General features: G+C 42.5%; 1 protein-coding gene across 5 annotated transcripts in view; it reads right to left on the reverse strand.

Moving 5' to 3' along the window:
* Positions 1–27,238, reverse strand: part of KAT6B (lysine acetyltransferase 6B) — a 97,002-nt gene that overhangs the window by 63,919 nt on the left and 5,845 nt on the right. For all 5 annotated transcript variants that reach the window (XM_087933838.1, XM_087933839.1, XM_087933836.1 and 2 more), the window contains exons 3-6: positions 24,837–25,731; positions 4,167–4,275; positions 2,600–2,715; positions 1,499–1,580 (exon numbers count right to left, since the gene is read on the reverse strand). In XM_087933838.1, the coding sequence (XP_087789964.1) occupies positions 1,499–1,580; positions 2,600–2,715; positions 4,167–4,275; positions 24,837–25,454 (925 nt within the window). In that variant the 5' untranslated portion in view covers positions 25,455–25,731. The remainder of the gene's footprint in view (positions 1–1,498; positions 1,581–2,599; positions 2,716–4,166; positions 4,276–24,836; positions 25,732–27,238) is intronic.

Below are 27,238 nucleotides of genomic sequence, written 5' to 3' on the forward strand. Positions count from 1 at the left end.
TAATGTACAGAATAGTATGAAAACATGGCTTAAGATAACAGCCCTAGTTGGAGAGGATACACAGAGAGGATACATACTACTCATGGTCTGTGTTATAGAGAAATCTTTAGTCAGATGTGTATAGTGCAATAAATCCTCCTTGAAGGCAAGATAAGTTGTTCATTTTTAACAGCTATTTTTAGTCTGAGCTTTTGATTAATTATCCAGCTGAAAGTATGAGAAAGGAGCAGCAAAGGAGACTTCGCCATTAAAAAAAAAAAGTCTTTCCCAGTGCTGAAATAAACCGCATGAAATCAAAATATAACCCACCTTGTCAGCAGTAAAAGGCTGAACAGATTATTATCATGTAAGTTTAAAGGTAGAGCAAGCAAATTATAACACATTTTTCTTCTTTTGCAAAAATGGAAAGTATTCCTTTGCAATTTAAAACCCCAAGTACCGTTAATTTTATAAAACGTTAAGGTAGAAAAGAGCTTCATCCCTAAGAAACTGTGGCAAAGAGACCCCTAGATCAGTGATGGCTAACCTTTTCAGATTGGTGTGTCGAAAATCGGGAAAAAGTGTAGCCTTCCTCGGGTCGTGTGGCACTTCAAGAAATATCAATAATTTGGTTTATGACGGACTGGGCTGGGGTGATCACACAGGGCTGTGAAACTCATCTCCCTGGTCTCAGGGCTGTAGGTGCAGGATGTGGGGATCGGAAGGCCACCTTACAGGGCTGTGAACCTCATGGATCTCCTTTCCTCCTGTAGCGTTCCTGAGGTAATGAACTGACAAACCTCAGTTTATGGCGGTTAAAACTGGTTCTCTGCTGCAAAGATCTTGCGGCAGCGGTGACACCACGCCTCCACACAACAAGCAGGGAGCAGGGATTGGAGCAGAGCACAGGCAGCCTCTAAATGTGCAGGTTTTCCCCACACCAACAGGCGTGTCAGTCAAAGTGCCTCGGCATGTCACGAGTGACACGTGTGTCATAGGTTAGCCATCACTGCCCTAGATCCTTCCTTCACCAGGGAAGCCATTCTAATTGACCTTTCAACTATAATTAATCAAGCTTATGTTTAACAGGTCAGTTGTAGGTGGTACAATGGATATTCCCTTAATTAACCACACTGAAGTTTCATCCCAATTCTAGAAGCAGACATGAAGCAAGTTTCCAGATTGTATTCTAGGCAGAATGAGGAAGAAAAAATTGTGCAGTGAAGCTAAGCGGGGTTAGTCTCATCCATGTCTCATTGAGCATTACGTAGCATATCATCAAAACATCGACCAAGACCCTTCAAAAGGAGGTTTTCATGGGACGCCTAAATTTTGAAAGTGTTATGAATGCCATGAGTAAAAGAAAGCAAAAAAGAAAGCTACTTCAAATGTCCAGAATGCTCAATCGTAAGCATACACTGGATTCTACCCTTTTGGGTTTTCCATAAATTGTTCACAGAATCCCTTAGTGACGGCATAAGCGAACGAAACCTGGAGGCATTACAGATGCAAAGCTCACCTTTTGGCATTCGAGAGAGTGGAGGGTCACAGCACTCCATGTGGAAACCTCTATCACAAGAGTCACAGAAAAGCATATTATCCTGAAAGAGAGAAAAGGGGAAAAAATAAATAAAGGGAATCTCAAAAAAAAACACCCCAAAATGGTATTGTCACGACTAAAAGCTCTTGCTAAATTATCGGTTGGGCTACCTGGCTAGTTCTCATTCCTGTCATTCTCTTCATGTAAATATTTTAGAACAGAATATAGAATCGAGGGCAGTGGTGGCTAACCTTTTTGGGCTCCTGTGCCAAAAATTGTGCACGCGCTTGCACGCTCGCGCTCACATGCCAGCACCCAGAAAGCAATGCAAGCCCGCCTCCCACCCCGTGCACATGTGGGTGCAATCCACACACACGCTGCCCCCTTACCTGCACTGCACCTCACAGCTGATTTTCGGCCGGTTTGAGGTTTTTTTCAGCCTCCCAGTGGCTTGAGGAAGGCTTCTGCAGGCTTCTGCAGGCTTTGCAGGCCAAAAACTAGCTCCGTTTTGTCACTTCCAGTATTTTCAGAAAAACAGGAAGTGAAGAAATGGAGCTAGTTTTCAGCCTGCAAAGCCTGCAGAAGCCTTCCTCAAGCCTTTGGGAGGCCTAAAAAGGCCTCAAACCCACTGAAAATCAGCTGTGAGGCACGCGCATGTGCAGTGAGGTAAGTTTGTCCGCAGCTCGCATGCCGACACAAATGAATCTGTGTGCCACCTGTGGCACGCCTGCCATAGGTTCGCCATCACGGCTATAGGGTACTCCTTATTGGCCAAGTATGATTGGACACACCAGGAATTTGTCTCTGACGCATTAAATATTTCTATAAATATTTCATGTTGTCACAATTTTATTATAAATTAATACTGAGGCCAGTCCTGATCATAGTTATAGGAAGGGCAATATATAAATATCTGAAATACAAGCAGTATACATTCTAATGTTAGTAGGAAATACTAATAATTATGTATTAGTCCTATATAAGCCAAGTGAGTATTGTGTAAAATATTACTATATAAAATAATATAAATTATATAATTATATATTGTATAATATAAATATAATATAAAATATTATTTACAGCATTTTTGCCTTGGATTCTGCAGGCACTGCATGTCTTGCATTCGATACATTGCCATCTTAAGGCCTTCACGTTTGTTGTTAACTCCAAACAAAATTTAAGACAGGATGGATGCCCTATGAAACAACCAAGAATGAGAGCATTTATTTTAGCGTTCTGTTAACGACAGAAACTCTAGGACAAGAGGTCCTCAACTTACAATCTTAACTGAGCTCAGAATTATGACTGTTAAGGCATTGAGGCTGCACCATGAGACTGGATCTGATTCCACCCCACTAAATTTTTCATGATCATTAAGCGAAAATCACAGTTGTTAAGCTGATCGATTTTCCAATATCCTTTTTATTTTATTTTTTGCCCAAAACTGGAAATAAATGCAGGAAACTGAAAAAAAAGTTACAGTCACTTCTGGGGGCTCTGTCATCAAACTTTTTAAAGCAATTGGTTCTAAATTAAGGACTATCTTATATTTTCTTAAACTGTATCAGTACTGACCGCTATTGTTTATTCTCACTCAGGGACAAGATTAAGGATGTTTGCTTAAAATATTGTATTATAGATCCAAGATGGGTCCTGCTAATTTGAATGCAGAGCCCACAAACAGGTGTAACCCATATATTAAAACTACAGTTGCTCTGAAATACATTTTTCTTCACTTAAATCTATTCTCACCACACTAAGCAACTGAGTACCATGCGTTCACATTTTAGTTTGCTGGATCATGCAGTTCTGTTTATAATATTACAATCTTTTGATGAAAGCGACAGACACAAAGGAAGACTGACACCGTTGAAGAACAGGTCATTGTATTATTTCTGAAGAACAGACAAACTGCAGCGACAAAGGTTTGGGTGTGTGATTGTGGTTAGACACATTGTGCAAAGACTGTAAAAACCGTGAGTGATACATATTTTTCCAATCCTTTATGCATTCTTGCCTGGGCCAACGTATCTTCTACATAGAGGGTTTAGGAAATGGAACAACATAAAACCCTAGAATAAATAAAGTGATTTGCCCAAAATTACCCTCACCATCCAAAATATTACTTATCAAGAGAGGCAACAGGTAAATGAATTAATCTTTTGAGTAATTCCAAGCATACAGTGTAAGTGTTTTTGAGACTTATCATTATACCAAAGAGAGGCTACGCGTGCCATTTTCTGAACATATGGGCAAGTTACAAAAACCATATGGAGTAAGGAGTAAAATAGTGGTTGTAATCATTACTTCTTACTGAGGTCTTACTGAACTTCATATTCTGTCGGCAACTCTAAAAAGACCATAGAAATATTTTATGAGTTGACATCAGGTTAGACGGGCAGCTGCCGATGACACTTTCAACTCTTTATTTTTAAAAGACTAAAACTGAAAGCAGGCATTCCAAAACGCTAACGTTTTGCTCTGTGGATGGAAAGAACATCAGAGACAATGACAATCATGGAAGAAAACTTTCTAACTTACGCCCTTCCTGGACACGAAGTTCTCCTTCCGTTGACGGGAGCATCTCAGAGAAGCTTCAATTTGGAAAAATATACATGCCTCATTTGAGCCAGGCTGAATGACTTACCACTGCTACCACAGTCTGCGCACGATAGAAGTCCTTCTGGCTTTTTCTCACGGTTTGATTCTTTTGTCCCCAAACAGAAGCTACATATGGGAATGGGATCAGCCCGAGGCTATGGAAAGAATGGTCAAATTAACAGTTAGTTCTCTTCCAAAGAACGTTTTCCTTTTTTCTTGACCTCAGTATGTTAAGAAGTTGGACTGGATCCCGTTTTTATTAGCAGAAACAAACATTTTCCCTTTTATAATTTCGTATGTTTGAATACTTTTAATTCTTGCTTCCAGGACATTATTCATTACTACCAACTAGTTAAATAAATTTGCCAAAATTTAGAATTATTCTTTATATGATCTAGACCAGGGGTCTTTCAAGCTTGACAGCTTTATGACTTGTGGACTTCAACTCCCAGAATTCCTCCTCCAGTCACGTTAGCTCGGGAATTCTGGGAGTTGAAGTCTTAATTAAACTTGCCAAGTTTGAAGACTCTTGATCTAGACCCTCATGGGTATTATGAAACAGGATTAGGTATTTCCAGCTTATGAAAGGAAGTATCTTGGATGCATGAAAAACCAGTTCCATTCTTCCACAGCTAAAAAAGAAAATCAACATATAAGAAATAGTTCATAGTTATCAAAAGCTACGGATGAAACGCTCAACTTATATCCTGCCCAGATTCACTGGAACAGGTACTGTATTAATACTGGCGTGTGCATAGGTCACAATTCAACATACACTTACCTGGGAGTAAATCTTATTTCAACCATTGGAGTTGACACATACTCTTAGTTCAAAGTTTCATTAGGGAACAGGAAGGATTTGAAACATTTGAACTTTGCAAAAGCCTGAATTGCAGGACATGCAAATTGTGGGGATAGAGTTAATTTTTCAATTCAATGTGTTTTCTGTGCAAAACTCCTTGCCTCTAAAGGAAGAGTTGCAATTGTCCCTTTCTTTCATTATATACTCACATAAACAGTGGTGGGATTCAAATTTTTTATTACCGGATCTGTGGGTATAGCAGGGAAAGGATACTGTAAAATCTCCAGTCAGAGGTTGCTGGTTTTCCAAACTACTCAAAATTTCCGCTACCGGTTCTCCAGAACTGGTCAGAACCTGCTGAATACTCACCTCTGATCCCTACTGTTCCTGTGAAAGACAATTTTCTTGTTTATTTCTGGTAGAATTAATAAACAATAGGATTTATGTGGGAATCTGAATAAAGGATAAAGGATATCATACGCCTAAAATAATTTTCAGAATGTTTACAGTTTGATGTTAGCTGGATTTGGCTATTAATTAGTAAATTGAGTAGAAATGTACTTAAAATACATGTTTGCCACCTGTGACTACCGTAAAATGTTTTTACTTAAGTCAATATTCAAAAGCAGTTCATTATGTCTATATCCAGTATTACTAAGGAACTTTATTACCCACTGCTAAAAAGAATATATTTTTCTAAACATCTTTCTTTCTCTTTCTTGACATTATGATTGACTGTTGTGTCTGTTATGGGATCAGCACAACAGTGAAGCATAAATCAAAAACTCCTTAAGCAAAAGGGGTGAAGGACTTGAAGGAAAATGATGCTTTTGGCACTTTCAGAGAAAAAGTAGAAAGGACACTTAAAGAAAAAAAAAGCAAATATTCTATCACATGGAAATCAGAATAATTTCTGATTGAGGAGGCAATCAGGCCATTTATAAGCACAGAATACCATCCATAAAGAATCATATGAGTGATAGATGAAAAACAGCAGACAAATGCAGAAAGGGAAAGAAAGAAAGAAAGAAAGAAAGAAAGAAAGAAAGAAAGAAAGAAAGAAAGAAAGAAAGAAAGAAAGAAAGAGAAAGAAAGAGCAACATAATGTGTGAAGCCAAACAATACAACTTATTCAACTGATCATACATAAACAGAGTATAAGAAACATGGCTTGGCACAACTTATATATAGATATAAATACTTATCAGCTTTTAAAAAATACTTGTTTGGAATAATGGCAAATTGCACTGGGCTAATGGGCTACAACCAGTTTAACAACCGGTTCTGTGAGCACAGGCTTAGCTAGAAGAAATAGAAAATTCAGACAACATTTCCAGGTTCAGAGCACCTCACAAAACCATACAGGTCAAATAAACACTGCAACTGCAGTGCCACCTTAAAACACAACAATCTGAAAAATACTGTATATCTCAAAGAACTACTTAAAAGTCCCTTATTCACCACTTGTTAATGTCAGCATTATTTCAATTTAATTCGTTTGAAACTATTAAAAGTAATTTATGGAACGCCAAGTTCTAAAGAAGATTTCAAGACAGTTATAGTAGGAAAATTCTCTGGAGTAACTAGATTGGGTTTAAAAACCCTTAATAGGCAGCCACATATATTAAATGGGTAACGCAAAGAAAACGCTTTGATAGGTTATGATAATTATTCATGAACATAAGGTATTAGATATTGGTACATAATTTTACAGATTTATTTCAAGCCTCTGCCAAGGGATAGCAATTTACTCCAGGTATCATATATCTGCACCAAAAGATAGGATCAAAAATAGGGAATAGAGACATCTGGTACAAGCCACGATGATGTCATCTTCATCTTGAAGAGCCTCCATGGCGCAGTGGTGAGAGTGCAGTATTGCAGGCTACTTCTGCTGACTGCCGGCTGCCTGCAATTCGGCAGTTCAAATCTCACCAGGCTCAAGGTTGACTCAGCCTTCCGAGGTGGGTAAAATGAGGGCCTAGATTGTTGGGGGCAAGAGGCTGACTCTGTAAAACCACTTAGAGGGGGGCTGTAAAGCACTATAAAGCGGTATATAAGTCTAAGCGCTATTGTTATTGACATTATATTATATAATTTGCATCATTTCCCTTCCCTGACAGGTGAAGTACTAAATGGAAGAAAAGCAAAATAAATCAGTAGAGCAGCCGGCTTTTGCACAGCTTCATGTTGTGGGACAATTGTGCCTGTTTCTTGAGAGAAACCCTACAGCATTCCAGACAGCTGCTTGAGCAGAAGATTGGACTAGAACAGGAGTGTCAAACTCAAGGCCCATGGGCCACATACGGCCCATGGGGTGCTTAGGTTTAGCCCACAGGGCTGGCCTGGAAATAGCAAAGGACTGGCCCGCGGTGCCTTTGCTAGTGAAAATGGGCACAGGGGGCCATGTGTGACCTCCTCTGTGGCCCATTTTCAGCCTGAATGGACTCCTGCAGTATCCTGCCAGCCAAAACCTGCTCCCCACCCCTATTTTGGCCAGCAGGGTGTTGCAGGAGTCATCCGTCCTGTCTGTCATCATTCCCATCCCCCGCTCCCAGCCGGCCCGCTGAGTAAAACAATGCTGATCCGGCCCTTGAAGAAATCCAGTTTGATCCTAGTTAGACTAGAAGATCTCCAAGGTCCCTTCCAACTCTGTCATTTTGTTCTGTTGTGTCAATATATTCAGAGATTCTGAGGAGGCCGTCAAGAGTGCAGAGAAGCGTGACAAAGATAATTAGGGGGCTGGAGACCAAAATATATGAAGAACAATTGCAGGAATTGGGCTTGTCTAGTCCATCCCTCCCTCCATCCATCTATCCATCCTTCCATCTATCTACCTATCCGGGGGTGGGATTCAAATTTTTTAACAACTGGTTCTGCGGATGTTACTTAGTTGGTGGGTGTGGCTTGGTGGTCATGTGACTGGGTGGACATAGCTTTGGTGGTCATGTTACTGGCTGGGTGTGGCCAACTCAACATCACTCACATCGAGGCACGCATCTCCTCGCCTGGCCTCTTGTGACTGGGGGATGCTGCAAGAGTCATAAGTGTGAAAAACGGTCATAAGTCACTTTTTTCAGTGCCACTGTAACTTTGAATGGTCACTCCACACAAGCAAAGTACCAGCAAAGGAGGGGAAAAAAAACTCCAGAGACGTTCCTGAGACAGGAAGTCTAGTCCTGCCAAGAATGCAATAAAGGTCAACGGAGAGGCAGTTTCTGTAAGCAACACCAGAATGTTTCCTTTCCGCCTTCCTTACAGGATTAGGCCAGTAATTTCTTCTAACAACCATTTCTCCGAACTGCTTAGAATGTTAACAACCGGTTCTAGTGAATAGGTGTGAACCGGTAGAATCCCACCCCTGTACCTATCCATCTACCTACCTACCTACTTATCCATCCATCCAACCATCCTCCCTCTCACCATCCATCTCTCCCTCCCTCCATCTCTCTATCCATTCCTCCATCTATCTTTCCATCGCTCCATCCCTCTGTCCATCCATCTCTCTCCCTCCCTCCCTCCTTCCATCCATCCATCTATCTATCCATCCCTCTATCTATCTATATATCTATCCATCCATCTATCTATCATCTATCTATATCTTCAATCAGTATCTGGAGTAATCAGTTTGTCAAGTAAAGTGAATATAGTCTTTGGTTGTATAAACAGAGGCATAGAATCAAAACCATGTGAAGTGTTAGTACCTCTTTATTTACAGATAAACAGAGTTGGAAGGGACCTTGTAGATCTTCTAGTCCAACACCCTACACAAGCAAGAGGCCTGAAATACTCCATCCAGTTTTGGTTACCTCATGACGAAAAAGATGTTGAAAGTTTGGAGAAAGGGCAGAGAAGAGCAGCTAAGATGATAAAAGGTCTGGAGACTGAAACATATGAAAAACGGTTGCTGGATGTGGGTATGGCTAGTTTTGGAGAAGAGGAGGACTAGGAGAGACATGATATCTGTCTTCTGACATTGGAGGGGCTGCCATAAAAAAGAGGGGGGCAACCTATTCTCCAAAACACCTGAAGGCAGGTCAAGAAGCAATGGATGGAACAAAGAGAGAAGAAAACTGGAACTAAGGAACGATTTCCTGACAACGAAAGCAATTAATCATTGTAACGGCATGCCTTCAGAGGTTGTGGGTGATCCATCATCACTGGAAGCTTTTAAGAAGAGACTGGATAGCTACTTGCCTGGAATGGTACAGCACAGGGCTGGATTAGAAGATCTCCCAGCTCCGAGTATATCTTGACTTTTAGCAGAACATCTGAGAACGTTTCCAAATAAGGAAGCTGACATGAGGCCCAAACCAGAATGGGCTATGATATCATTAGGACGGATGCAGAATTGGCTGACCCTAATAAATCCTTTCCTGTTGAACTTATTTATAGGCACCATGAATGGGGATTCGAAAATACGACTATCGAATTTGCAGGTGACAGAGATGGAGAAAAGCACGATAGAGCGTTTGGTATTTAAAGCAGAGCTATCCAACTCAATCTCATTGAAGGCTGCGTTAATGTTGCGGTTGCCATCAAAGGGCCAGTTACATGTAAGACTATGAGCTGGGTGTGGCTTGGTGGGTGTGGCTGGTGGGCGTGGACAGCTCTCGAGCTCCCAGGACCCCGTAACTCAGCCCAGCCCTGTTTCCCTGAGATGGTGCCCAGCTGCACTTACCTCCTCAAGGCTGCTGCTGCTGTTGGTGCTACCGCAGGACGGGGTGAAGCGAGGTGAGGCCAGGAGAGGCTGGGTGAGGCCAGGCTTGGCAAGGCGGAATGAGGCAAGGCTGAACAAGAGGAGGCTGGGTGAGACCAGGTGGGGTGAGGCCAATGAGCTACAGCTGCTGTCGGGCACCGCCAGCCCCCATGCGTTCGCTGCCTCCTGTGTGCGTGCCCAGCGAGAGTGCCTGGTGGGGCTAAGGAGCAGCGGGCCAGATCTAGCAACATCATGGCTCAAGGGCCTGGAATTTGACACCCCTGATTTAAAGAATCATAATACAGGTAATGGGCTGGATTTGGTCACTGATTTGCAGTGCTAAGACAAAAAGAATGGGTTTAAAATGCAAGGAATCCGATTATTCATACCAGGTGGAATTTCCTAATGGTAAGATTTCTACAAAATGGAACAGGCTCCTTCAGGAAGAGTCTGCTGGATATATTTAGGCAGGCATGCTGCAGTATTGCAGATTCTACCACAGGAGAGGGGGAGGTTGCCTAGTCCAGGGGGTCGCCAACCTTTTGGACCTCAGGGACCACCAAAATCATAATGTTAAATCCCACAGACCACTAATATGAATTTTGACTGGAGGTGGCTTGCCGACGTTTTCCCAGGGTCTCTGCAAAAAGCAGCAGAGACCCTGGGAAAATCCCCCCAAAAGTCAGCAGGAAAATCCCGCACCCCATTTTCCTATCGATCGATCATTCTTTATTTGGGATCACAGGATACCGTCTCCAGCTCCATTCTCAGGGGGGGAGAGAGAGACTTTTGGCTTCATGCAAGGAAAGCAGCAGAAGTCTTTCTTTCTCTCCCCCCAACTCCGTCAGAAATGAGTCTTTGTGAGACTTGTGCACCGGCTCAGATTCTTGGAGCAGGAGGCCTTGCAGGGTCCCAAAGGGTCATTTCTGGTGGAGTTTGGAGGAGAGAAAGAAAGACTTTTGCTGCTTTTCTTGCATGCAGCCAAAAGCAGAAGAAGAAAGAAGCAGAAAGAAGCAGCCCGGTGGCCTGGCCAGGCCAGGCGCGTAGGGCAAGTTCCCCCTCTCCATCCTTTCCTCCCTCCCCTCACTACCTCATGTTGTTCACAATGCAAGCAATATAAGCCTTCTGTTCCCATGGGCCATGAGAATGGCACAGCCTTGTGTTCCCATGCATCCTGGATTAATTGCTTGTGGGGGGTGTTTTGGGGGTGACGTTTCTCTGTGGACCACCAAAATTTTCTCGCGGACCACCAGTGGTCCCCAGCCCATTGATTGGTGACCATTGGTCTAGACTCTAGATGATCTCCAAGGTCCCTTACATTCTACTATCCCTATTTTATTATACACAGCATACCCTCACAGACTATAGTGGGGGTTCTCATCTGAATTGAGACTATTCCTAATTTAGCATTTAGCTACCTTGCCATTTTTATCATGCTTATCTCACCCTTAAACTGTTTTTATTTTACCCTATTGCTTGGATTATGTGTTTATAAAAAGGCGTATAAATTCCTTGTCCAGGTCAATGAACACGCCTCGGTAAAGCAGATAGTTGCTACCAATAGTACTTTCACCAACACTTTAACTGTAATCAATTACAACTATTTAAACAAGTTCAAGCACTCAGCATTTAATCTGAAGTGTTTTTTTTAAAATACAATACTGTTAGGTCACCTTAAAACAAGCCAATAGAGGCCTGGAGTCTGTTTAATATTTAAACAAAGTCACTCACATCTGTTTTCATCCAAGAGCAAAGTTATTGTACATCACTTGAAGCAGCTCATTAATATCCCCTCTGCATCTTTCAGAGGTTATAGGGAAGCCAATGCTTTCAGAAGCATCTGTCATAATATCTAAACAGCACAGCTAGACATGCATGCTTCTTTTCTTTATTGACTCACGAAATAATCACCCTTATTTAATCTAAGCGGAAAGAATGGAACTTTAAATGAAAATAACCAATTACTTTTGATATCAGCCGATATGCATCATTCATCTCATCTCTTTAGGTGGCTCACTTGATAGCAAGTGTTCCAAAAAAAAATGTTATCCGCTTGTAATTAAACTGAACAGCTGTCATGTTCAATTACAAATCTGTAGAGTTTTCTCCTTTAACTTGAAATACATGGCTTTTAATTGAAGTTTGATCAAATATTTGAACACCAGGCGTTTTAATGATTCTCTCATTGCATTAATGAAGAAGGCAAACTATACAACTGCAGTGCAACATAGTATAAATAATAATGATGGTATTTGCATAAAGCTACTTAGGTACCATTCTTAATATATTATTAGCGCTCACAATCAAAGCATTGAAGATATGACAAAATAAAAATCATAAAAATAGTAAACCAATTTGGGAGTATAAGGCCCAGGTACTGTATACATCAGCATGCAACCAGTTTATTGACTGATCGTAAACTAAGCAGGATCAAACCTCATTAAGACTCTCTGAGAGCCACAAACAAATCTTCAAACTAATTAAACGAACTAATTGTCTCCTGGAAACACCACTCCTCTTGAGCTCCTCTTTATTCCCTATGGGAAGGGCCATTCACTTGTGCCTTTACCCCCAAGTTGACCCTTGTTCCTTAAGTGTTCCCTTCTCTTGGCAGCTCTGCGCATATGCACAACTGGAACAGGCTCCAGCTGTTCTTCTTCCCCACTGATCTCTGACTCCAAAGGCAGCTGATAACTGTCAGGTGGCCCTGGCCCCATCTCTGCCTCCGACACAGAGCCCTCGTCAGAACCTTCCCCAGATTCCAGGACTGGCCCATGTTCCTCCCCAGCCTCCTCACTGTCCAAGTCTGTTGCCAGCTCTGCTGGCGGGTCACAACAATTATGAAATGTTATACACAAATGTATAGCATATAACTGCGAGAAAATCAGAAGGCCTTCAAACATTGTACTTGCATTATTTGTGTTACCCAGCTGCATAGAAGTTCCTTGGAAGTTTAATAACAACAGATGGGTTATTAATCATCCTCATCCACAGAGGATGAACCACACAGTTTCTCAGGACGAATTCCTTTCTACCCGCCAGGTCAACAGGAAGAGAAAATCTTGCTCCACAGCTTTGAGGTGCATTTGGAGCATTAAATCAGAGTATAAACAACCCAACTATTTATCGAAAACATCAACCCAAAAGTCATCATAGAAGAGGTCGAACAAATAATATATTTAAAAGAAATAGCGTCAAGATAATGAATTTAAGAATGTGTCATATCGCTGGCTTGGACATTGCAAGAATTAAAAGAAAAAGTCGAATGTAAATTTTATCCAAAACAAACAAGTATCTGAAATAAAATCCTTTATGTAATGATTTTACTACCTTCTCTGACATTACAAATGTTACCTGCACAGTTGTCCAATACATCTTTGGTATTGTTCTTGTATATTATAGGACAATGGTAGCTAACCTTTTTGGGCTCCTGTGCCAACAATTGTGCGTGTACTTGCGCTCGCTTGCTCACCTGTCAGCACTCAGAAGGCAATACGCATGCCGCCCACATGCTCCCTCCACATGCATGCACAATCCCTCCCCCCATTGCCCCCTTACCTGCACTGCACCTCCCAGCTGATTTTTGGCCCGTTTGAGGCCTTTTTCAACCTCCCAGAGGCTTGAGGGAAGCCCCTGCAGCCTTTGCAGGCCAAAAAATGGGTACGTTTCATCACTTATGGTAATTCCAGAAACACAGGAAGTGATGAATTGGGCCTATTTTTTGGCCTGAAAAGGCTGCAGAAGCTTCCCTCAAGCTTCTGGGAGACCAAAAAAGACCTCAAACAGGCCAAAAATCAGCTGAGAGGCGCACAGATGCATAGTGAGGTAAGTTTGCCTGAGATTATGTGTGCCATAGGTTCGCCATCACAGCTATAGGAGTAACATTACTCCTGCCCCATTCTCCATTCAAACTACCGTAGAACAACATAAATATTATACAGAGGTGATTCATTCCTACACCATTTTTCCTAAACCCATTCAGTGATCCGCTGATCTTTGTGCTCATCAATTTCCCACTAAAAATCACATTTACGTCTACCTGTCCTCTTCACTGAAGCATATTCCCCAAACGGCTGCCTATTTAGCTGTTCAGTTTTTATGTATGTTCCCAAAATAAATTCAATCAATGTCAGAAACGTAACCAGCCATTTTTCTTTTTATCTACAGAGGCGCAAGCTTTGGCAGGAGAGAAAAGTGGATATACTAAATTTAAATATTTAAATTTAAATGCTAAATTTAAATCAATCGATCAATCAATTCTGGATATTAATTCCTCTCCATGTCATTATGTGTAATTACCTTATGTAAATATTCCACTCTATGTGGTTTTGGTCACATTACAAAAAGGTTGTTGAGACTTTGGGAAAAAGTGCAAAGAAGAGCAACTAGGATGATTAAAGGCTTGGAGACTAAAAGAATGATTGCAGGAATTGGGTATGGCTAGTCTAGAGAAACGAAGGACTAAGGGGGACATGATAGCAGTCTTCTAGTATTGGAGGGGCCGCCACAAAGAAGAGGAGACGGGGTCATCTTATTTTCCAAAGCACCAGAAGGCAGAACAAGAAGTAAATTGATGGAAACTAATCAAGGAGAGAGGCAACCTGGAATTAAAGAGAAACTTCCTAACAGTGACAACAATTAACCAGCTTGCCTTCAGAAGTTGTAGGTGCCCCATCACTGAAGGTGTTTAAGAAGAGATTGGACAGCCACTTGTCTGAAATCGCAAAAGGATCTCCTGCTCGAGCAGGGGGCTGGACTAGAAGACCTCCAAGGTCCCTTCCAATATTCTGATAGACTGATAGATGGATTAATACTGCGTTACCCACAGGCCTCTCAAAGATCGTAACAGATGAACCTACGACAACTCAAGCAACGTCCTGATCTGATTTCTCCACCTTCTTCTAATAGCTTTCTGTACCCAAAAGTCCAAGCAGCTGATTTCTGAGCTGAGCCTACCTGTGCCAGGTGGATGGAGGGACTGGCCTGCCGGAAAGAAGGCAGTTGGTGTCTCTTCCTCCGCAGGAGCGTCAGTCCACATTTCATGAATAATAGCAGAGAAACCACAAACACAATCGCATTCGTTGCTTTCCTTTCTCTCAGCAATCCTCTCACGCTTACTGCAGAGGAAGGGCAGTCATTTTCCCAGGCTGAAGAACCACCTGCCCAGAACGGCAAATGGGCTTCCTTTGACCGAAAAAGAACATCAGAAGATCTGGTGTCAAGATGTGCTTATAGCACCAGAATTTTTTTAGTGGAATCTATATCTATCTATCTATCTATCTATCTATCTATCTATCTATCTATCTATCTATCTATCTATCTACCTACCTACCAATCTATCTATCTATCTATCTATCTATCTATCTATCTATCTATCCATCCATCCATCCATCCATCCATCCATCCATCCATCTATCATCTATCTATCTATCTATCTATCTATCTAAGCTATCTATCTGCGAAAGGCCACTCACGCATCATCACAAAATCTCCAGAACCGTAAAGCCTACAAACTTAAAATTTGGCACATATGTTCCTCTTGGCTTCTAGGTGCTCACTAAGAAAGGATTTTTCAAAATGACCATCAGAGCATTTAGAGTATTTCCATTATTATTATTATTATTATTATTATTATTATTATTATTATTATTATTATTATTATTATTATTAACATGCTCTGATGCTAAGGAGTTCTACTCCCACTCCCCATCTGAAAAGAAATCTGTTCCAAATGCAAAACACAAGCAGAGGAGAGGAGTTTCAGTTTCACAGAACCAAGCAGCTTTAGTATAGAACAGTTGAGCTAAGCCACACCCAGGCTCCTTGCTGTCTTCTTCTTGCTCACACAGCAAATACTCTTTCAGTTTCCATGTTTCAGTTTCCAAACAGCCCTCAACTCTCTCAGACACTGACAGGACACTAGCCAGATGAATACCGATGGTAGGCAGAGGCAGAAATTTTCCCCCCTTATTTTCCTCTCCCAAAACTAAGCCCGCCTAACATAGTTTCGTAGCGAAGCAAACGGGTATATAGTATTATCATAAATCCTCCGAATCTAAGTAATGCTGGGTAAAATTAGGCACATGAAACCATTAACCAAAGTTTATTCTGGACAATGCTACCGGCCTTTGAACCAATACTAGTTCTTACTTTGATCAGAATCGATTTCTGAAAGACATTTCCAACTCTGATCCTTGAGATTTTCTTTTCACAGATTCAAAATGGGGTCCCTGTTCTCTCTATTCATTCACAAGCATGGCTATTTGTTTTACTTGGTGCATATCAGTGATGGCTAACCCTTTCATCGCGTGCTTAAAGTGTGTGTGCACGCACACGCACGCCTGCACCCATAATGCAATGGGCGCATGACCCCCCGCCCCCAACACATGCCCGTGCGACCCCTCCTCGTACCACAAGCCTCTTCACATGCATTCGCACCCCCCCATGTGCCCCGCCTCTGTGCATGTACATGCGCCTCCCGTGTGCGCATCTCCCCCACGCATGTGCAGCAGATACCCGACACTCACCTGGCTGGCAAGGGTGCACACGCCTTCAGAGTATCCACTTCCGGGCAACGGCTCGCGTGCCCGCAGAAATGGCTCTGTGTGCCATTTCCGGCATGCATGCCGTTGGTTCGCCATCCCAGGTGTATATCTTTTCAAAAACATTAGGGATTTCCACCGGAGAAAGAAGCGAGAAGATTTTGTAATAAATGGGAGAATGTGCCACCTTTACTTTCTTCTGATCATTTTTTTTAGGCATTTAGGCATAGAGCCATGGTGGCGCGGTGGTTAGAATGCAGCACTGCAGGGCTAACTTACTGCCCACTGCCAGCAGTTCAATCCTGAGCAGCTCAAGGTTGACTCAGCCTTGCGTCCTTCCAAGGTCGGTAAAATGAGGACCCAAATTGTTGGGGGCAAGAGGCTGACTCTGTAAACCACTTAGAGAGGGCTGGAAAGCACTGTGAAGCAGTATATAAGTAAGTGCTATTCCTTCCTTCCTCCCTCCCTCCCTCCTAAAAGTTGAACTCAGCCTTCCATCCTTCCGAGGCGGGTAAAACAAGGACCCAGATTGTTGGGGGCAGTAGGCTGACTCTGAGAGGGCTGGAAAGCACTATGAAGTGGTATATAAGTCTAAGGGCTCTTGCTATTTATCTTTCTATACTATGCAGATACGGAATAAGTAAGGCTCTGCAGAGATCATCAGTGATACCACAGAATAGTGAAATGTTGTCTTACCTCTCAAAGCAATCCACTCCATTCCGTTATTCTTTAAAATAAATAATACACCCCAAGAACTCTGGAATCACAGCAATCAGTTTTAAAACAATCTACATAATCTACAACGAGTATAAGTGAGCCTTGATAAACCTTAACATGTTTCGCCCCGCAGCCAAGACAAGCTAGATTTTAACAACACTGCATTGTAATTGGATTTGAGCGACAAAATTACTAAGAGCAACACACTGAGATCTTACAGCAATAGCTTCGGATGAAAAGCACTATTTAGCTTCCAGGATCAGAAATTAATACATTTAGCCCTTGCGATAACGATCTATATGAACAGATGCATCCATTCTGCTTTTCTGCCAATGACAACTAATTGCCATAACTTACTGATACAAGAGATTTTCTCAGTACAGTCTAGCAGAAATTAAATTAGCCTAATTTAATACACACACACACGCTTTATGTTCTAAAAACATGAATCAAAATTATGACTCCTTCATAGCCCAGAACAATGAATGTTTTACAATGCAACTTTTTAAAATAAAACAAAAAACCAAACAGAGTGTTGTAAAATTCTGTTCAGAAGAAGCAGATCATGTCTGGCCACAGATCTGTCATGGAGAAAGGAAAAAGGACAAAAGACCAAAATTGGATGCTGGAGGGGGGGGGAAAGGTACACTTTAAGACACAAAAGACTGAATAAATGACTGGTAAAAAAAATACAGATAAGGAAAAAAAAACAATATTGGCTCCGGTCGGGCGAGATTGGGGAAAAGGGGCAAATTAAAAAGAAGAAATGAGGAGAAAACAACTACTGAGGAAAAACACAGAAGATGGTTCCACCTATCCAACTAAGTTGAAAGTAATTAGCATCTGGAAGATACTCCATCAATGGTTGTATACTAGGAAATGTAAACATTCTCTGGAAGAGGGGAATATCAATTCCAATATAGTGGCCAAGCAGACATCATGGTGTGAACTCACCAGGAATCAAGTTTAACTCAAAGGAGGAGGAGGAGGAGAGGTGAAAGAGGAAGAGGAGGAGAGGAGAAAGAGGAAGAGGAGGAGGAAGAGGAATTGGAAAAGGAAGAAGCCGCCCAATATGTATGAATTGGGACTAATATTGCAATACCATTTTCATGAGCACAGATTCTCCTCAGGGTTGTGTCCCAAGTCTACATGGGTCCCTGTTGACTCGTGACTGTTGTGGACAGTTTGATACCCATGGTTTGATACTCTTAAGTATGTGGGTGATACAACAATAGCGGGCCTTATCCAGGATGACGATGAGGATGCTTACAGGTAGGAGGTTAGAGGGTTTGGCGGACTGGTGTAAAAAGAACAGCTTGGTTCCAAATGTAGGAAAGACAAAATGAATACAGTGAAAGAGGAAACGAAGAGAGTTAAGTGGAAATTGAATCCTATCTCTGACATAAACTCAGTTCGAATGGGCTTTGGGAGGGACAACTCCGCTACTGAAGAAAAGATTTAGATCAGTGGTCTCCAAACTTGGCAACTTAAGACTTGTGGACTTTAACTCCTAGAATTCTCCAGTCAGCATAGTTGAAGTACACAAGTCTTAAAGTTGCCAAGTTTGGAGACTCCATGGTTTAGATCCTTGGAATAAAACAAAACATACAGGTGTGCAATCTAGATTATTTATTATGGCATCCAAACATTCAAAAGCAGGCCATGCCTTTGGACTGAGTAAGAGTGAATTATAAGTGCACATGACCAACTCAACACCTGGTCTGCTCCATTGGCTAAAAGTTACACCTGGCTCAGAGGAAGCATTTCCCTTTTATCAGCAGCTAAAGATATTTTTCCACCACTGCATTAGAAAATGTATGGAAATCAATGCATAAACTCCACCAGTTATTATAATTAACTATTTGTAGGTTGTGTTTAACTGGTTTTACATTTTTAATTTGCAATTATTTTTTATTAGAAGAGACTAACTCTTTTTTTAAAAAACCTTAGTTTCAATCAATTATTTATGTGCTCTGAGTAGATTAAAAGAGACACAGCCCCATGGATGGTCATGCACATTTTCCCCCACTGGCTGGGCATGTAATTCTTCTCCTCGTGCTAGCTTCTTAAAAATAGTTTAACTTTTAAAAATCCTTAAACATCCAAATGAAGTTTTTTAAAGGCTTCAAAAGCAGACATGGTTTTTCCATACTTGGAGACCGATCATCAACTGTAATTCTGATAAAGCATCAAACTGAGCTCAGAATGACAATAAGGGAGGATGAATGAGCTGCCAAGCTTTAAAAGATTAATTTCTTTTTATGTAAGATAGTTGAGATCAAGAACAAAGAGACAAAAAAAGAGGGAGAAAAATAGAGGTTCAAGTTACTGGCATGAAAGAAATAATTAATACTTTTAAATATAAGAGCAAAAAGAAAAGAGAAGAGATATAAGGGATGAATCCCACTGGAAAGAAAAACTGAAGTTAATAAATACGATGAAACCAGAATACCAATTCTCTGAATTTAAAAAAAAAATGTATGGAACAAATAACACCAGCCTCACCACACTTCAAAGGTGTCTCAGCTGGTTCTGGATTCAAAAGACCGTGAAAATGTAGATCTTTTCCCAGGTTTTGGGTTAGAATGTGTGTCATTGTTTTTCAAGGATTGTCTTCCTTCCAGAACTCTGGTTTTTGTATAGTATTGTATTTAGGGAGTACAACTAAGAAACCACTTGTTCAGCAATGGGATCCTACCTGTTGCACTATTGGTTCAGTGGTTGTGCATGCGATCCTCTCAGCTGATCGTGGGCGAGTTTTTTACTACCGGTTCGGTCAAACCGGTCCAAACCGATAGCATAACACCATTGCACTTGTTTTAGAGTTGGCAGCCTTATAATAAGTGTAGGTGTGGGTGTGTTGATATTAATGTAACTCTTGTTGTCCTGCAGCAAGATGGCCATGGCAAGTTGGCTGTGGCGAGTTAGCCATGGTGAGTTGGCTGTAGTGAATTGCCAAAGACTCACTTGGGACAAAACCTTCGTGGAAACAATCGCTGCAGCTTGAAAGGCTGAAGTAGGCCTGCAGAAAAAGGAAATATTTGGCCAGTGTTCTTGCCCCAGTGGGACCAGGCAAGACTCTTTCAAGATCTTTGAAAAATGAATAAGTCGTTATTCGAAGCAAACCCAGGACCGTGGGTGCTGCACAGTCAGTGGAAGTTAAAATCACCAGCACTTCAGCCACGAGCCCCAGTGGCTTCTGAAAGCTAGGGTGATGTAGAACAGGGGCCTCCAACCATGTCAACTTTAAGATTTGTGGACTTCAACTCCCAGAAGAGCCCTGATGTAGAAGATGCTAGAGTAACCCTGGAGGCATCCAGGTCTTCCTTTGTCCTCAGTCTCACAAACACACTCGGTAATTTTGGATCAGACTTTCTTTTTCTCACCCCACAGAATGGTGGTTGTTGTTATGAGAAAATATGAAGAGAGGAAGCACTATGTATGCAGTCTGATATTCCAGGATAAACAATGGAATGTAAGTTTAATACGTAAACTGGTTTGCTCCAACGATCAGCTGTTGAGCCCACCTGCTGGCCCTGGCTTTAGTCTGCGCTTTATATCTTGGTTTTCAAGCTCAGCTTTGGCGCGGCATAGCACATTGCTGGAGAAAGTCAATAGCAAAGCGCGTGCTTACCAAACCGGCTGAAACACCGGTTGAATTGCACCCTCAGTTACAGGGAGTCCTCGACTTACAACAGTTCACGTAGTGAGTGTTTGAACTTACAACGGTGCCGAAAATAGCAACTTATGATCATTTTTCACACTTACAACCACTGTGGCATCCCCAGGGTCAGGTGATTTGCATTCAGATGTTTGACAACTGTCTCACATTTATGACGGTTGCAGCATCCCGGGCTCATTCGATCCACTTTTGCAACCTTCTGACAAGCAAAGCCAATGGGGGAAACCAGGTTCACTTAACAACCAGGTTACTAAAGAAAAGTTGTAAAATGGAGGCAAAACCTACTTAAGAAATTTCTCATTTAGCAATATAATATGTTGGGCTTAATTGTGGTCATAAGTTGAGGACTGCCTATATTCCTACAACGTTTCTATATGACAACTAACTTTTATTTCTACAACAAATACTAGCGTCTTTACTGTAATGACACGAGTAAGAGAAAAATCCTACATCCTTCCTTTTTTGTAGCATAGGTGCAGTAAAATTACTCGAAGGAGCTGAGATGGCTCTCGTTTCCAGATCCTAGTTTCAATAAGGTGCGTGATATTAAGGCATCTACTGAAGCATAGTCAGGCCCTTATAAGGAGCACTTTGGAAGGCAAAGCCATCCCAGTTCTCATTTAGAATTTGCAGGCATCACCAGCAGATGCACACAGGCTCTCATGACTAACCAATAAATCCAACCGCTGAATTGGCCCAAGAATTTCGCAGGCGTTCAGAAGATCAAAGGAGGCAGTACGATGGTTTGATCTTGGGGAGAGAAGCCAAGAGGATTTTTGAGCCATGAAATTTCACACTCAGATAAAGTTACCAAGCAGCCAGCACCAGAAGTGTGAATGCAACATTGACCTCCTCCCTTTCTCTTTTTATTAATTGAAGCATTTCCACTTCAATAAGTGAATCATGTGTTTCCCTGAAAATAAGACCCTGTCTTATTTTTATTTTGCCACCAAAAAAGGCACCAGGTCTTATTTTCGAGGGATGCCCTCAACTGACTAACCTCGCTTGCTCACGTCACCCCCAACCGCCTTTTCACTGTCAAGGGCCTTCAAGAACGACCAAGCAAGGGGTTCTTGAAGGCCTCTGCAGCCAATAACAGCTCTGATCGATACGGAGCTTTCTTATCAACTGCAGAGGCCTTCAGGAAAGCCTTGCCAGCCTTTGGCGATTGCAGAAGAAACGGGCCGGCAAGGCAGGTGTCAAATTGTGCAAGGCCTGTCTTCAACTGTGTCCAAAGGTTAGTAGTAGGAAGCTCCACCCCCCACATCCCTACCCTAGCTTAATTTTTATTTGTCCACTCTGGCATGGGCGGGATCTTAATTAGGGCTTATTTTTTGGGGGGGGTAGGGCTTATATTGGGCACGCGTGTAAAAAATCAAGCTAGGACTTACTTTCAGGGTATGTCGTATTTTGGGGGAAACTGTGTAAATATTCTTATATCCCTAATATTCCCTGTTCCGTTTTCAGAAGCCTGCCTGCATCTTATCTGCATTTGGGAACGTATTAAAATAATCAAACTAGGTAAAATCACGCTTGCTGAACCATTTGAAAACCCTGTGACTGAACAATTAACATGAACAACTAAATGCGGTGCTCACAGTCCACATTTGGGGTGGATAAGCCCAAATTTGGAGATGATACGGTACTTGTATTTGGAGTTCAGTTGTGAAACTGTACAATGCCGGTAAGGATGGATGGTAATACCCTGCAGTAGCTGTTGTGGTTTGCCGGCAGCAGGTGCGGATGGCTGAGGTCTCGGAGAGCAAGGACTCGGATGAGGGGCCTGTGTGTAACGCAGGATGGGGCCAGGACCATCAGGGAGTGGAATTCTGCCTTCGGAGCTTGTAGAGGCTGGCAGCAGTGATGAAGAGGCCCCTGAGGAGCCTGTGCCCAGTGCGCGCAGAGCCGCTTGAAGGAAAGAGCAGCTGCAGCAACATGGGAGTAAGGCTTCAAGGTAATGGCCCCTCCCTTAAGAGATAAAAGCCAGCTGAGAAACCGGAGTTCTTTGCAGGAAGCAAAGAAGTTCTCGCACTTCAAGCCTTGTGGAAGTTCAGACTATCTTGGTTTGTGTTGGAAGACTTTTTGTTTGGAATATTTCTTAGTAACTTCATCTAGTGTTCTTGGCAGCCTTGCACAACCTTGGCAAGGCTCGTTCTTATCAGAAACAATTAGTCTGAAACAGCCTTTTAACCGTGAATTAACGCAATTCGCAGAGAAGCATTAAAAGGTTTTGCTTTTATCTCCGTTTGGTGTTTGTTTACTTGGAACAAGGTTTGGATCAGAATCGTTTCCATTCAGATGACAAGGGCAGATTTCAATTAATGAGCGAGGGAGCCCTGCTGACCCAAGCAGTCAATTTGAGGCCAATGGAGAAAAGCCATCTATCCAGCAAAGAAATGGAATAAGAAAACCTCCATTCCTTTGATGGTTAACAACTGGCAAGCCACACAAAAGATCACGGAAGAGGTCCAATAATGATTTCCATTAAGCATGTCTTCCATGCACTGCTCCTTTACTCCAGTGCACCTTATCCACAGCAACCAAAATAGCAAATTTGACTGACAATAAAGAGATTCGGAATCCTATTACATTGCACAGCAGGAAACAAGTTTCGTGCTGCAGAAAACAGGAAGAGGTGATCCGGAGACAGTAGACCGATGGATCATAACAGTCCTCAACGTTTCAAAAGATTAAAAATTGTATTATTTATTCTTCGATTTCTTAATACCAGTCATTCAAATTTAAAAGGCATATTCTTTTTTTTAAAAATGAACAAATCTAAGCCCAATATCTGACCCCGCAAGCAGAAATGGCACCACATAACCAGCAATGCTTTTTTACAGTTATGGGCTTCTAAGTAGCGACTCTCTTTCGGTTGCATTAGCCCAACTCAATTTCATGGAAGGTCGCGTCAGGGTTGTGTTGGATCTTGGGGGGCTGGGGTGGGCGTGGCCAGCTCGGCATCACTCGTGTTAGGGGCACCTGCGGTAGCCTGGGTGTCAACTAAAAAGATAGCCCTTTGGTCATTTTAGCTGCCAGAAAAAGGAAGTGTGGGAAAAACAGTGCATTCCTTAATTGCACTAGATGAGCGCTCTGGCAGCCCAAAGTTGTCGGAGCGCAACAATATTACTGGAGAGCATGACTGATGACTCTTGGCTATGGATATGTCTCATTGGAGAATATACACCCAGGGGGTGGGGGAAAGACCACGGTCAACGGGGAAATGCATGATGTATTTTAGTATCGGCTTCATCCAGCTAACGCCAACATGGCCACTTCTAATAAATCAATTTTATTATTTCTGAGAGATGCGGCTAGAGACTTACGATTGAATTGGGGTGGATTGGTTGGAGTCCTGACACTGGGTGGAGCTGGGAGGAGGGGGGGAATCCATTGCAGGAGGGTGTTGCTGACCAAAATGGAGCCTGTGCGGGCCGCACACAGCCTCCCCGAGCTCCATTTTCACCAGCAGAGAGCTGCAGGAGACCGTCGCTGCTGAAAACGGAGCTCCTTTTTTGCTGGCAGAAGCACAGCGGGGCCGGTCCTTCGCTGTTTCCAGGGTGGTCCCATGGGCCAGATCTAAGCACTCCGGTGGGCCAGATCCAGCCCGTAGGCCTTGAGTTTGACACCCCTGCAGTAGTTGGATGGATAGTCCTCATATCCACGTATTTTATTTTGAGAAAGGAGAATAGATATTGAAATATTTTTACGCGCTCAAAGGACGTGAGATTTTAAGGCATCTTGAAACCACTAGACCAGAGGTGGTATTCAGCAGGTTCTGACCAGTTCTGAAGAACTGGTAGCTGAAATTTTGACTCGTTTGGAGAACTGGCCAATGCCACCTCTGACTGGCCCTGCCAACCCCATCTATTTCCGAGTCCCAGCTGATTGGCTGGGTCTTCTTTGGTTGCCCTGCACAGGAGAAGGGAGCTGGAAAGCAGTTTCATGGGGAGGCAATGGAATTTTTACAGTATCCTTCCCCTGCCACGTCCACCAATCCACGCCCACCAATCCACCCCCACCAATCCACGCCCACAGAACCAGTTGTAAAAAAGATCTGAATCCCACCACTGCACAAGACACTTGGAAAAACTCCGCAACCGTTGCACTTAAATATTTCTCTCAATGTGGTTAATCAAATCAGACGTTTATGCACCACGTGTGTCCAATGATATTGAGAAAAAAAGTTTTAACAATTAAAAAAAAGAAAACAAAACAAGCATCCCAACAAAAAGCACACCAAGAGCTCTTCTGAAACCATCTGGTCCACTCACCTGGTCCTTTTCATGAGGCAAAAGGCTGACAGGCGGGAGGGAGGCTGGAAACGAACCGTATTTGTATGTCCCTCGGCTTTCCGAGCTACCTTGGTTCACCCTGTACTGAGGTCCTTCTTTCAATAATCTCCCATTATTGACGGCACGTTTGGCTCCCAGGCGCAGCCTCCGCTGAAAGACGGGGTTGTTGAAGATACCTGCAAGATCATGTTGACTTCTCAGGTATTTCTCTATGTTTCTGAGGGAAGATCCGTTGGGTTCCTGAAGCCCTTCGATGGCTCTTCGCAGGAGCTTATTCCAATCCACGTTCTGAAGCTCGTGACAGCTTCCCTTAGATCCTTTCGAGGGTTTCGAGATGTCATCCATTTTAAGAGATGAAAAACGCCCAGGATTATCCGGGTCCTTATAGGAAGCAAGGCCTTTATTGGTAACTTTGAGAACCGAGCCATCTTGGACGCTCAGCTCCAACTGTTCGGAGATAGTCTTCTTGTCTAAGCCGTGGGATGCACAAACGGCGTGGCAAATCCTCTCCTCCGAGGGCCTCTGCTTCTGCCTTTTGACTTTGTGTATAGCTTCAAGAATCCACTCTGTGTAAAGTGGGTTAGCAAGCTTTACCATGGTTGACCAATAACCTTCCACCCAGAAGAGTTCCTCTTCCTACCAATGATCCTTCTCCTACGTCTTCACATTTTACCTTCCGGTACCACCATCTGGAGAAGTCATCCCTCAGATACAAAGATTGTGAGGAATATCGGGCATGATCTTGTAAAATCAAAGCCTTCATCAACCAACGAAGGAGAGTGGAGTCGTATTCTTACACCAGATGGAATACATCTCTACCCCTTGGTGACTTTTCTCTCCGGTCGGTACAAATCTTTTCAGGTCTTCATCAATTCTAAAGAGTATTTTTAGAAAGCAAGTTAAGTTTCATTCGCAGCAAAACCCAGTTCGTCATTTAAGAATGTAGATACCTCCCACTTTATTTCAAAAGCTACACCTCTTTTGACCAATGCATTTGTTGTTAGCTAACATTCAGAAGCACCAGCTGGACTGGGGGGGGGAAAAGTTACGTGCTTCTTAGAATTTAACTCCAAAATTCGCACTGGATGGTAGTTCAGTCTTCCAGAAGATAGAATATCAGCCAATGTTATATCTGCCACCTTTCAAACCCCAAGTTGAAATAAATCCCAGGAACTAGATACATAAACCACCAGTTTCTCAACATCTCCAAATCCATTTTTTAAAATCTCACCATGTTCTAAGCACTCTGCCTCTGCAGTCTTATTGGGCGTGAACATGTAATGAAGCTGGAAGATACTAGACTTCTCCATGTAACCAGCTCCATTAAAAGCAAAATATCCTTGCCTGAAGGTTGTGGATACAATCATTACTAATCTCATCATCACTTACGTCATAGTATGGCTCAAATGCATCAAGGGGGAGAGAGAGAGGGAGAGAGGGAGGGAGAGGAAGAGAGAGAGAGAGGGAGAGAGAATGAGAGGGAGAGGGAGAGATGGAGAGAGAGAGATGGAGAGAGAGAGATGGAGAGAGAGAGAATTAGAGAAAGAGGGAGAGGGGAGAGGGAGAGATGGAGATGGAGAGAGAGATGGAGAGGGAGAGAGAGAGAGAGAGAGAATGAGAGAGAGTTGGAGAGGGAGAGATGGAGAGATGGAAAGAGAGATGGAGAGGGAGAGAGAGAATGAGAGAAAGATGGAGAGAGAGAGAGAGAGAGAGAGAGAGAGAGAGAGAGAGATGGAGAGGAGGATTAATGCCAAAAATGTACTCCTCATCTCAGTCTAGGAGAGCAATTTGCTATTTGATTGGAAACGCTTTGAATTTTGCAAAGTCCCCATAAAATTCAAAGGGACAAGACAGAGATTTAAAAGAACTGGGTCATCGTGTCAATAATCCCTATGCTGGACTACCAAACAGGCAAGAGTGCTTAATCATGGCAACTTTTGAGCAAGATTGACTACTATTACTCTCACCCAGAACCATATTTCTACACTCTACAAGGATTCCTTTTCTCTTCACATCAAATGATACAGGTAACTCTCGACTTAATGACCACAATCAAGCTCTCAAATTATGTTGCTAAGCAAGACAGATTTGCCCCACTTATTAAATGAACCCCTCCAATTGTTAGCTTAGCATCACGGGTGTTGGAAATGAATCCTGCTTGTCAAGAAGGTTGCAAGAGGTTGCAACCATCATAAATATGGACCAGATGTCAAGCACCTGGATTTTGATCACAGGTGACCAGGGGGGGATGCTGCAACGAATGTTAAGTAGGAAAAGGGGCCGTCGCTTTTTTCAATGCCCTGGTAACTTCGAACAGTCATTAAACAAGGACTACCTGTATCACAAAAAGTAAGATGCATTTCAAAACAGGCAGTCCTCGA

Source organism: Pseudonaja textilis, chromosome 4 (assembly GCF_049901715.1).
Source record: "Pseudonaja textilis isolate UNSWEBS1 chromosome 4, rPseTex1.2, whole genome shotgun sequence".
Taxonomy (NCBI): Eukaryota; Metazoa; Chordata; class Lepidosauria; order Squamata; family Elapidae; genus Pseudonaja; species Pseudonaja textilis.